The 12,339-nt window shown below is 41.1% G+C and overlaps 2 protein-coding genes across 3 annotated transcripts in view; one reads left to right on the plus strand and one right to left on the minus strand.

The window, feature by feature from the left end:
- The first annotated feature begins 284 nt into the window (after window positions 1–284).
- On the plus strand, window positions 285–5,298 carry utp23 (UTP23 small subunit processome component). The gene is made up of 3 exons (XM_080443060.1): window positions 285–667; window positions 1,985–2,159; window positions 4,316–5,298. The coding sequence occupies exons 1-3, from the start codon at window positions 480–482 to the stop codon at window positions 4,706–4,708; spliced, it is 756 nt and encodes a 251-aa protein (XP_080299186.1). The 5' UTR covers window positions 285–479; the 3' UTR covers window positions 4,709–5,298.
- LOC308095905 (double-strand-break repair protein rad21 homolog A-like) overlaps window positions 5,126–12,339 on the minus strand; it is a 36,833-nt gene continuing 29,619 nt past the window's right edge. For both annotated transcript variants that reach the window (XM_080443058.1, XM_080443057.1), the window contains exons 10-14: window positions 11,459–11,615; window positions 10,486–10,628; window positions 9,615–9,797; window positions 8,812–8,895; window positions 5,126–7,718 (exon numbers count right to left, since the gene is read on the minus strand). In XM_080443058.1, the coding sequence (XP_080299184.1) occupies window positions 7,527–7,718; window positions 8,812–8,895; window positions 9,615–9,797; window positions 10,486–10,628; window positions 11,459–11,615 (759 nt within the window). In that variant the 3' untranslated portion in view covers window positions 5,126–7,526. The remainder of the gene's footprint in view (window positions 7,719–8,811; window positions 8,896–9,614; window positions 9,798–10,485; window positions 10,629–11,458; window positions 11,616–12,339) is intronic.

Genomic DNA, 12,339 nt, shown 5'->3' on the forward strand with positions numbered 1-12,339 from the left:
AAAAATGTTTTGTGCTGAGGGGAGCATGTGTCCTGTTAGAATGTTTTTAAAATGAATATTCAAAAATATTCCCCATTTTATTGCAAGAGTTTTTGAAAATAACATATCTACAAGCTCACGATTTGACGCGTTGTGAGCTTGTAGATCGGCTATTTTCAAATAGCCGATTAAAAAGCGCTCATTTGACCTGAGTTGCTTCTTTTGGGCTTGTTTTCCTAGACCCGGTTGCTTATTTCTCTCCCAAAACCTGGCAACACTGCTAGAAGCACCGCCATATTGAATGTTTACCCTGCCATGCTGGGTTGTAGGCTGAGTTAAATACCATTATGTTAACATTAGCGATCAAAACCTTACATGTAAAGTAGCTCTTTGATTCCTTACATCCAGCTCCATAAAGTCTGTAACATTTTAGGTGATAAAAGGCGGATTATTAATCATTAGTTAGTTTAATAGCTCTCTAGTTTTGCTGTCCAGGCACCATGAAAATCAAACGACAAAAGCAAGCCAAGAAGAACATAAGCTTCTACAAATACAACTTTAACTTCAGGCAACCCTTTCAGATCCTCATCGACGGGACCTTCTGCCAAGCGGCTCTGAAGAACAAGATCCAGATCAAGGAGCAGCTGCCCAAGTACCTGATGGGAGAGGTGACACTCTGCACCACCAAGTGAGTATATAATATTATGTGTAAATACCTGATGGGAGAGGTGACACTCTGCACCACCAAGTGAGTATATAATAGCTCTGGTCCATAGCCTAGACAGTGGAGTTCATTCAATGTCTAGGCTATGGACCAGAGCTATTATATAATATTATGTGTAAATACCTGATGGGAGAGGTGACACTCTGCACCACCAAGTGAGTGGACTTGTTGTCTGCTTTCATACTAACAGTGGTGGAAAGTAACTAAGTACTGTACTTAAATAAAACAAGTTTTTACTTTACTGGAGTATTTCCAATTTTCAGTACTTCTACTCCACTACATCTCAGAGGCAAATATTGTCCTTTTACTCCACTGCAATTATTTGACATTTTGAATTCTGGACTTTTACTTGATACTTGATACTTTTCAGTAAAACTTTTGAGTACATTTTCCACCACTGCGTAGTAAACATGGCTTAAAGGTGTACTAGTACGTGGTTTTCTTGGTTAACGTAAGTGTTAAATAGCTCTATATTCCGATACCAAGCAACCATTGTGTTTGTTCAGTAACAAACATCCTGTCCCCACTACAGCTCTTTAGTAAACAGCAAATGGGTTTTCAGGTCGGACACCAATTTGATCCAGTCAGGAGAGAGAAAGGATACAGGATAGACAATTGAAATTGGAAGTGATGACACAAAGAAATTACCACACAAAATTGAAACTGGAACACTAAAATCGAAGCTGATAACTGAAAACAAAACATTTTCACAAAAAACACTTAATAGGCTCTATGCACAGCAGCCACATTGGAAAGAAAGTGGACCTCTTCCTCACTTCCTTCACAGGTGTTACCAATGATACTAATGAAGGCTCTGTTCCTTTTAGTGTAGCTCAGTGGTTCTCAGACTTTTTAGTTTCAAGGACCCCATAACTCTGAGAATGTTCAAATTACGGGTCCATTTGGTTCCATTTGTACACTACGGGTCCATTTGGTTCCATTTGTACACTCTCAGTTACACACCTGTAAGGGGCCATTTGGAATCCCCTCAAGGAACCATACTGTAAGGGTCCCTGGACCCCACTTAGAGACCCACTGGTGTAGCAGAGTGTCTCCAGTGAGCCAACATGCACAATATCAGCACCCTGACTCTGGTTGACCAGAATAGAACAGAGCCTTAATAGTATCATTGGCAACACCTGTGAAGGAAGTATGGAAGAGGCCCAATTTCTTTCCTATATGGCTGCTGTGCATAGAGCGTATAGTTATCTTAAAGTGTATCAATTAAACTCATGTCATTGTCATTGTAGCATAATTGTTTCAATCTCTCATGCACTACAGTTGTGCACTGAAGGAACTGGAGACTCTGGGAAAGGAACTGTACGGAGCCAAAATGATCCTCCAGAGGTTTCAGGTCAGGAACTGTCGTCACCTCAAGGTTCCTGTTCCTGCCTCACAGTGCCTGCTCTCCATGTTAGAAGACACAAACCCACACCACTACTTTGTTGCTACACAGGTTTGTATAATTTCACAATTAATTTAAGGTTTATTCTCTTTAGCACTTGTATAAGAAGATATGAAGAACTTTCAGGCTTTGTATGTACCTTTAAAATAATCGAATATAACATCTTCTCTTCAGGGAATACAAACTGTTATTCTGTCTTACTCTCGGGACTGAAATTAGGCGGCATTAGAGAACTACGTTTGTTTTTAGGCATTTAGCCTATGTACTTATACACACCAAACAGTGATGTAAAATAAGTACAGCAGCAGAATAACCTTCTGTTCCTACAGTAGCTTGCTGAAATTTACAATGAGCATCAGAGCTGTAGTACCCACTATCCAGACAAAGTTGACAAAAATTGAATTGAAAAATTGAATTGAATGACATTTTTAGCCACACACTTCTTCTTCTCATGCCTTAGTTTAACCCATTAAGACCTGAGGCCGATTCTACAAATGTCACTCTTCTAAATCCTAACAGTTTTTCAGAACGTATGTTGCAATATCAGTGGTGCTCCAACTTTTTCAAAATTATAATTCCAAAATGATATGTATTTGGCCGCTGACCCTCATCTCAAAATATTTTGTTCCAGGGACCCCCAGAAGCAAAGATTTGAGTAAAAAATGTTCGCTTCATATAAAAAAATATATATATTTGGGCCAATTTTCTCTATTTTTTTAATAGAGGCTATGAGCGTGACATCATCGTACCCGGATGTTATGCAGGAATGCCTACTGAGTGGCAAAAAAACCGAAAAGTCCAATCTGATTGTATTACTTACTTACTTAGTCCTCTTGCACTTCTTATAGATGAGGCAGCGGGGCTGTCATCTAAGGCGCGTAGAGCCAATTGTAGCAACCAGGTTTCTCCATCTGGGTCTGTCGTGGGCAAGGTGTTGAGCTTGTGCCAGAGTCACATCACAAGCCTTTAGGTCCTGGGCTATTACATCCAGCCAGCGGGTGCGGGGGGCGCCTCTGGGACGTCTCCAACCGGCTTGCTGGGGATTGAAGGCCAGGATGGTGCTTGTTGGGTGTTCCACGGGCAGGCGGATGATGTGGCCATACCAGCGCACTCGTCGCATTGCTGCAAGGCGGGATGCTGGGAGCTGTTGGGTTTTCTCTCTTAAAGCCTGGTTTGTGACATGCTGGCTCCACGTGATGCCTTCGATCCTCCTGAGGGCTCTGGAGTCGAAGCCATCGAGCCTGGCCGCCAGAGTGTTATTCAGCGGCCATGTTTCCGAGCCGTACAGGAGGACAGAAATGACAGAGGCATTGTAGACTCTGAGCTTTGTCTCCCTGGATATGTGCCGGTGTCGCCACAGCGGTCTCCATAGGGACTGCATGACGGACGCTGCAAGGGCACGGCGTCGGTCGACCTCTATTTTGAGGTTGCCGGTGTTGGACACTGTCGAGCCCAGAAACTTGAATGTTGGGACAAAGTGGACAGGGGTGCCATCAAACAGAAGGGGTGGTGGGTCAGGTCCGTCGCCTACGTGCATAAGTTCGGTCTTTTGCCAGCTTATCTTCAGGCCGAGCTTTTTGGTCTCCTCGTCAAACACGCTGAGGGCTTCAGAGAGCTGATCGGCAGTCTCACTGAACAGAGTGGTGTCATCAGCGTATTCGAGGTCCTTCAGAGTGTAGCTTCCGAAACACCATTAAACACACCAACATGGCAGCTGTACGGAAAGCTTGAATCATCCTGTTTCTATCTGCAAAGTCTTTGTTTCATAAAAATCCACGTATGTCACGTAGACATGTTATGAGCTACTTTCTGTCAATAAATTCCGTGCAGGTGATTCTTTTTCTAAGTGTCAAGAGTTTGGAAGCGCTCGTTTTCAATAACGCAATGTCCTGCTGCCTCCTGCATTATGTGCAATTTAGAAACAGGTGGTACGCAGGACCGTTGAGTGATTTCCAACGAGCGCTTCCAACGCTCCATACTGCTCAATGTTTTCAGTCTGGATGAGGGGGGGGGGCGTGTCCCGGTGGAAAAGTGATGCATGTGCATACTCTATAGCCAAAGTATATAAAATGATTGTGATGCTATATTAACTACTTTTGCTGGTGTGTGTGTGTGTGTGTGTGTGTGTGTGTGTGTGTGTGTGTGAAAGTAAAATCTAAAATGACACAGATGCTGTCCTTGTTTTAATGGGTTAATACTGTATGCAGGACTACAAGGTAACCGAGCGCCTGAAGATGATCCCTGGCGTGCCTCTGCTGTACATCATCGTCAACACCATGGTGCTGGACAAGCCCAGCAAGATGTCTCTGGACCGAGTCCAGAAGATCCAGATGGGAGAACTGGTCAGCCCAGCGCAGCAGCAGAGCATACGCAGCCTGAAGGAGGAACGGGGGATAGGCCAGGAGAGAGAACGACGGGGCAAGAGGCATAAGGTGAAACAGAGCAACCCGAACCCTCTGAGTTGCCTGAAGAAGAAAAAGAAAGGGCTACCCACAGCGCCAAAGAAGACATCTGAGGGAGAGAAGAAACGGAAACGGAACAAGAAAGGGAAGGTGGAGGGAGGGGAGGGCGCGGCAGCTCTCCCAAAGACAAATCCGTAATATACCTGGCAACCTGAGACTTGTATGTGAAAGCAGCTTTACATTTATATTTCAAACCTTTCCTAAAAATATATACCTGCATACCATGTCCATATGAGAAGTATCTGGCTAGGGCTGGGGCGATATGACTTAAAATCAATATATCACCATATTTCTTCTCCAAACTTGCCTTGATTACGATTTAATTAAGGATTATTCAAAAGGAAAAAATTGTGAGAATAGCTCATGTACAAGCTCATAACACGGCGCATTGCAACGCGTTGTAAACTTGTAGATTTGCTATTTCCACAAATGTGTACACCATTCTACAACCAAGTATAATACAGTGTTGAGTCACTTCCACCTTAGTCTGCTGTTTTTATGTCTGCATAAAAAAATATTTTACTCCAATCAATGCTAGCCACAGAGGAATACTGATTGAGACGGTATTTCTTTTATTTAAAAAAGGTTCCATAACAGTTGTTGGGGCTACAGGCATTATAACACTTTGACATTTAACAATTTTCCCCCCATCTGTATCTACACTTGTACTTTTTGTACTACATTTGTACTTGGATTTTATACAAAATAAAAAAGCAAGTTTACAGGCACATATTTTAAAATATAAGATGCACTGGAACATTACATGATATACAATTTCAAAGGGAGAGGATATCAAAAACAATGCATTCAGCTGTCTTTGGAAAAGGGGACAGAGATAAAAGGTGTAGCTTGAATGAGCCGCATATTTGTCTTAACTGTGATTTGCGGTATGACAAGCTATAGCTTATTCAATTTCAGTCCATTTAAAATCAGTTTAGAGTCCAAACAACGCATATGTGCTTTCAGACTTAAATGTACTGTATATATGCTATGTGACATTTTTTATATTATAAAAATGCTTTTTTCTCTCTTTTTAAATCAAATGATTTATAAATATATAATGCTGAACAGAATGCTGAATATTTAATACATAACAGCAGTTTTACAGTCTTAAGGATAGCAATTTGATTTAACTGTCAAGAGGATGATCTGGAAGTGATACACCTGTAGAATACCGCTGAAAAGTCCTAAATTTCAAAACATGGTGGTTACAGTAAGTCCAGCTGTAAAACCACTCTGCAAGGGGGATCAGATAGAAACTTGGATTTAGGTCAACGGGAATTCTTGTAGTAACAGTATAAAACGCAGTTCCTGGAGTAGCTTATTTCCTAGAAAACATTTCAAAATGGAGCATGCAACTATGATTATATTGTCAAAAAATACACACTGATCCAACTACAGAGACCCATTTTGTAGTTACATTGATTCTTGGTAGCAATAAACAGACAATAGCACAAAACAAAAAATATTCTGAACTTGTATGCATTTGTAATGCTTGAGCCGGTGACACTATGTTTGGTAAACCAAGAAATTGCTGGTTGAGTTAGCAAATCACTACCAGTACCTTTGCAGCAAAACGGCATGTTGCACACTATACAACATGCTCATTTTGGCTAACAGGTATAATATAGGTGTTTTTTATACCTGCAACGGGTGGTAAATTACTCTCTCAGTACCAGAGTTGAATGAATTATTATGCATGTTATCTTGCCACAAAACTGTTACTGAGACATCACGTCTCCCATTACATTCAAACAAAAACAGGAAGTCATTAAAAAAGGATACATAAAAGTACATGATATAGTAAAAATACACATCATATACACACAACAACGAAAGGCAAATAAAATTTGAGTAAAAAATAAACAGCCAGTGTTGAGTTGACCAGATGCAGGGGCAAGGAGTAGCAGGTGTTTCTTTTGGGATTGGGAATAATGCTGCAGTTTGTAGGCCTAAAACCTGGAAGTGAGTTTGCAATGCGTGGCCTCACCAGATTTCCAATGAATTGTTTATTTTTTAACCATTCAATTTATCCTGAAAATGAGGTATGTGGTTAATATGAGCCTAGTGTAACGTGGTCAGACCCACCGTCTTTAATTCATAAATTCCAGCGATGAAGGGTCTGAAATATAAGTCTGAAAGAAAAAGTCAGGAAAAGTCCCTGACTGTAATGGAAGTTCAGCTTTTTTTGGTCTTAAAGGTAGGGTAAGTGATTTGCTTTGGTTAAAACAAGTGTTAAATAGCTCTCCTTGTCTCTCCAGCTATTTATAAAACAGAAAATGCATTTTCGTTTCAGTTTCATTTCCAATTTTATCCAATCAGGATAGAGAACTCAATCAGGATATATATTAAACAAGTGAAATTGGAAGTGATGACACTAAGAAATGAGCAGGCAAAATTGGAACTGGAACACTATAAAAATGAAGCTTAAAAATGGGTACTTTCTCCTGATTGGCTGAGATTTTGACACCTACCGGAAAATGTATTTTCTGTTTATTAAAGAGCTGGAGAGACGGGGAGACTCCTGTTAATGAACAAACACTCTATAGCAATGATTACTATCAGAATATAGTGCTTTAACCTTTTAACAAAATACTTTTTGTTTTAACCCAAAAATATCACTTACCCTACCTTTAACTTCTTTTCAATAGTTAAGCCACAGATTATCTAATCGGCTGGCTACTGTGAGACTATCGTGAGCCAAAAGAGCATCATGGTTTGTTCTGTGACAAATCGTATCTATTATTATCTCAACTATGAATTTTGTTGTGATTTGTGGACATTTTGAACAAACAGAAGCCATTGTTTCCCATGGAGCTTATTTTCTTAATTTATTCCAATCTCAATGCAATGATAAATCTTTGATGGGAACCCATTGGAGGTAATGTCCGGGTTGACCTACACAAAGATGCCATCCCTGTAGCACTCTCGTGGGCGAGTGGTGAGCCGCACCTCTCTAGATGACGTGGAATCGGGGTCCAGGCGTGGCTATGATGTCACCGTAGGGCCCTTCCTGGCTGAGCTCCACTGCCTGCTGTTTCTTCAGAACCAGAAAGCTGTAGAACTTGGCAGCCGCCTGTTTCTTGTTGTTGTTCTTGCATAGGTCCAGCAGGCCGAGTGACTCGGCACCTGTCTTGGCCATCACCCTCTGGAAAGAAGAGAGGACAGTAAAGGAGTTTCACCCCCATTTTAAAACGTGTTGGGATTTTGGTTGAAACACAATTGGGATTTTAAAGTGAATATTCAACTATCTGACCCCAAAAAATGAAATTTGTATTTCAGTGCTGATTTAGACCACATTATAGTCATTGTGCAACAGAGCCATTTGAAAATGTTTATCATTTTAAATAAATCCGACATGACAACGACATAAAACGGCGGATGTTTTATTTGAATTGATGACAAAGCAGCAGACTGCAGATTGTGTGTAGTACAGTTATGTATCACAATGCTACTGTAGATAAAACGACTCACCTACTGCTACGGAGCTCGAAATAGAACGCACTTCCTAAGTGTGTACGTTGTGTAGGTCACAAGAGCATGGTTTTCTTTTCATATTGTAACCCATGCAAACATTTTGCTAAAATCTTGCCTTTAATCCATATCTGTTGTTTTGTTTACTTCCGACCAGCATCAAGATGGCTTCAATAGAAAGCAATAGAAATTGAAAAAAGGATTTCCTCTAAAATGCGCAGATTTCATAATAAGAGCCACTTTTACTAAAACTATTGGAAACTGTAATATGATTGGTCAACACAGGTTTTATTGAGTAGTAGTACCTAAGCAGGTGAAACTACAGGAAAAAAACAAACAAACCGACTGCTCGAATCAAATAACCGAAGGGTCTCCGAGTGACTACTCAAATTGTCGCTTATCAGGGAGCAGCCGTAGTTGGCATGCAGTTTTGCTTTGAGCTGAGCTTGCGGTAGACACAGTAATATGTATAAAATGATCATTTCAGGAGCGCCTACCATGTCTGCAAAAAACGAAATGCTAGGCAAATAATGGTTATAAAGTGCCCTCAGTAAGAGGAATGTTTCACATTGCATGGGGAGAAAGCACTGAGTCATTCAAACTTAATCTGGCAACCAGACCAGCGTTGCACGTTTGACAACAGGTGTAAATGTAAATGAGAAATCCCACCCGGGTTACAACCTGTTATACAAGCTGCATAGAATGATCAGGTGTAAATGGGGCATGTCTAACCCAAGCTTGCATGTGACATACAGCACTGTACGTACCTGAAGGCCATGGAGCATCTGCTGGGTCCTCTTGTTCCACCTCCTCTCCTCCTGGTCCTGGTCTCCTGCCTGAACCCCCTCTTCCTGAGAGAGACAAACCAACAGCCTTATTAACCCATTCAATCCGGGAACGCATCCGTGTCATTTTAGATGTCTTTGGCTAAAAAATAGCAGATATATAAGCTCATAGCGCGGCACCGAATGCCGCGCTATGAGCTTGTATATCTGCTATTTTTGAAACATCGTGAAAATTTTGTGCAAATCTTTGAATATATATATTCTTTTTTTTAAAGCAAACATTTGCAACTCAAATCTTTGATCTGGGGATTCTACAAATGTCTTCTAAATCCTAACAGTTTTCTGAAAAAAAGTATGTTGCTATATATCAGTGGTGCTTAAAACCTTTTTCATGTCAAGGACCCCCAAAAATGATATGTATTTGGCCGCCGACCCCCATCTCAAAATATTTAGTTCCAGGGACCCCCATGAAGCAAAGATTTGAGTAAAAAAAGTTCCCTTTAAAAAATTTATATATTCAAATATTTGCACAAATGTTCCAAGATTTTTCTAAAATAGCAGATCTACAAGCTCATAGCGCAGCACTCTGTGCAGCTTGTAGATCTGCTATTTTTGAATAGCCAAAGTATAAAAAATGGATAAAGTGGTTACAGGGATGCGTTCCCGGTCTTAATGGGTTAAACATCTAATGAAGGGTCAAACTTGCAATAGAAAAAGACCGAATGTAAAAACATCAAAAGCAAATATACGTGAAACTACGTATGACACATCTCCCCGTCCCTAACCTCGTCTTCTGAATCATCCTCAGCCTTCTTCTCCTTGTCCTTGTCGAGCAGCTCCATCTCAAACATCTGGCTGGTGCTGGTCTCCTCTGGAGGGAGATCCACGCCAGACGTCTCCAGCTGCTCGGGCACCGCAGAAGAACTGGCTTCCAGCTGCTGTGGCTGAGACTGGTCCAGAGTACCCATCTAGACAGGAGAGGTAGACGGGTAGTAGAGAAGGAATGAAATGGAAGGGGGGGGGGGGGGGGGGGGACGACAAGGTAGGGAATTGAGGAAAGGGAGAGAGAGGGCCCGGGGAGAAAAGATTGTGAAGAGCACAGATAGGGGAAGGAGAGGGATGGGAGAAAAGAAGTGAAGGACAGAGAAGTAAGTAAGGAACAGTGGTGGAAAAAGTACTCAAATGTTTTACTTAAGTAAATGTATCAATACTGCAATGTAGAAGTACTCTGTTACAAGTAAAAGTCCGGAATTCAAAATTTACGTGAGTAAAAGTACAAAAGTATTGGTATCGAAATGTACCTAAAGTACCAAAAGTAAAAGTACTAAAATGTTTGAAAATGGCCTAGGTATAAAATAAGGTGGTTAATGTATGTTTTATAATTTAATCATTTATATCGGCAAAGTAACTAGTAACTAAAGTTTTCAAATAATTGTAGCAGAGTAAAAGTACAATATTTGCCTCTGAGAAGTAGTGGAGTAGAAGTAAAAGTATAGACAATTGGAAATACTCCAGTAAAGTAAAAGTACCTCAAAATTGTACTCAAGTACAGTACCTGTGTAAATGTACTTAGTTACTTCCCACCACTGAATAGTGCGCTGTGAGAAAGTCATAAAATAACGACACGATGGGGGTGAGAATAACGACTCTACTTACAGGCAGGGCGGGCTCTGCCTCCTGGGCCTTGCGTTTGAGACCACGCGTGGCTGGAGGGGGCATGGCTGACTCGTCCAGGGTGGTCCTGCTTCCCTCCATCGCTGAGGCCTGCAGGACACTGGGTTCCTCCATGATGGTCTGGTCTGAAGGTGGGGGTATTGGTTAACCACTTAAAGTACAACTATTTCACTTTTCGTGTGTGAATAAAAATGTCATTTCGACCAATATGTATTGTAGAGTATGTTAATACGGTATACTGTGTAACTAACACAACTGCAGTGGTTGCATTTAGTCTTTCTGCTCTTCTATTGAGAAATGTGGACCCTATGGTAGAGTAGGACCCCTGCTGGTTGACAGGTGGTATTGCCTGAAGGTCAAAATTCTATTTGTCACTGAGAAAGTAGGTGGGCTTGATGTAAACACTTCGAAAGCCCCATTTCACAAAAAGAGCAAATATAGCCTGTCTATTAATCTCACAATGTGTTGTAATGCCATGCGTTATGAGCTTGTTTATAGATGTATATACAAATTTAAAATGTGAACATTTTTGCCTATGATGACATGCCAGGTTGAAAGTGGTTATTGCAAGAAGCAGTGTGATGATATAGTTTGAAAAGGGATATCAAGTATGCATCTATCTATTCTCATTCTTAACCCATTCAATCCGGGGACGCATCTGTGTCTATGATGCTTGAGCTATGAGCTTGTAAATCTGCTTTTTTTATTTATTGTGAAAATGTGTGTAAATCTTTGAATGTATGTATTTTTAAAGCGAACATTTGTAACTCAAATCTTTGCTTCTGAGGGGTCCCTGGAACACAATATTTTACACATGTTCGCTTTACGCAGATCTACAAGCTCATAGTGCGGCACTCGGTGCCGCGCTATGAGCTTGTATATCTGCTATTTTTGAATAGCCAAAGAAATCTAAAATGACAGACATGCGTTCCCGGACACACTTCTCTCATCTTACCAATGATGTCTTTCTGCTGCTGGCTCATGTTGTCCTCTCGGGGTACATCAGGGTTCTCCAGGTCCTTGAGGAACTCGTCCAGGCTGTCGGCTTCACCGCCTTTCCTCCTCTTCCTTAGCTCGTCTGGGACCAGTGGCGTCAGGCATCGCGTGAACATCTAGGGAGGGACAGAAAGAGTTAAATCAATGAATGAAAACAATCACATTGCCAACACACAGTGTTCCCGCTCCCAAATGCATGGTGAAATTCCCTGACTTTTACCAGCAATTATTACATTCTTAGTCAGTGACTACTTACACAATCAATACCATGAGAACCATGACGGTGGGATCAGCTCTTAGACTTACCAACATTGTGAGTTAAATATGCCTTAACCAGACATAACATATAAAGCTTCTTTTTTGTTTTCTTTAAAAATAAAATAAAAAAGAATCAAAGATATATTCCATGACCAATAATAATGAATGAATCTATTTTCCCATAGTTTCTATTTCTATTTTTCTGTTTTCCCATAGTTTCGTCTGATTGGCTTCTAGTGGACTAAATATCATACGATTTTAGTCGACTAAATCTACAGTTGATTTAGTCGATTTTGGCGGGGCGTGATTAGCCTGGTAAACCCCCCTCCCTCTGGAAATCTCATTTGCAATTGATTTCAGGAAGGAGGTCTGGGATTGCGCAGGGAGTAAAGCTGCCCGAACACTGCGTGTTCGAACCAATCAGCGGCTGCTAGGGGCGGGATCATCCAATCACCTGCCTAGTAGCTTGAAAAAAAGAAAAACCGTCTGTCATCGAATCTGCGACCGGAGTCTCAGATGGAAGTAGGCTGTGAAACAAATGTGTGTCGCAAGCTTCTTCCATTTGACGGTGTCAGGTTAGGC

This window comes from Gymnoscopelus braueri, assembly GCF_963280865.1.
Source record: "Gymnoscopelus braueri genome assembly, chromosome: 11".
Classification (NCBI taxonomy): Eukaryota; Metazoa; Chordata; class Actinopteri; order Myctophiformes; family Myctophidae; genus Gymnoscopelus; species Gymnoscopelus braueri.

Excerpts from the sequence above, each read along its gene's own strand:
- utp23 (XM_080443060.1), top strand. The coding sequence starts at position 480 with ATGAAAATCAAACGACAAAAGCAAGCCAAGAAGAACATAAGCTTCTAC. Across the intron at positions 668-1,984 it reads GTGACACTCTGCACCACCAA|TTGTGCACTGAAGGAACTGG; the intron begins GTGAGTATATAA and ends CATGCACTACAG. Across the intron at positions 2,160-4,315 it reads ACTACTTTGTTGCTACACAG|GACTACAAGGTAACCGAGCG; the intron begins GTTTGTATAATT and ends TACTGTATGCAG.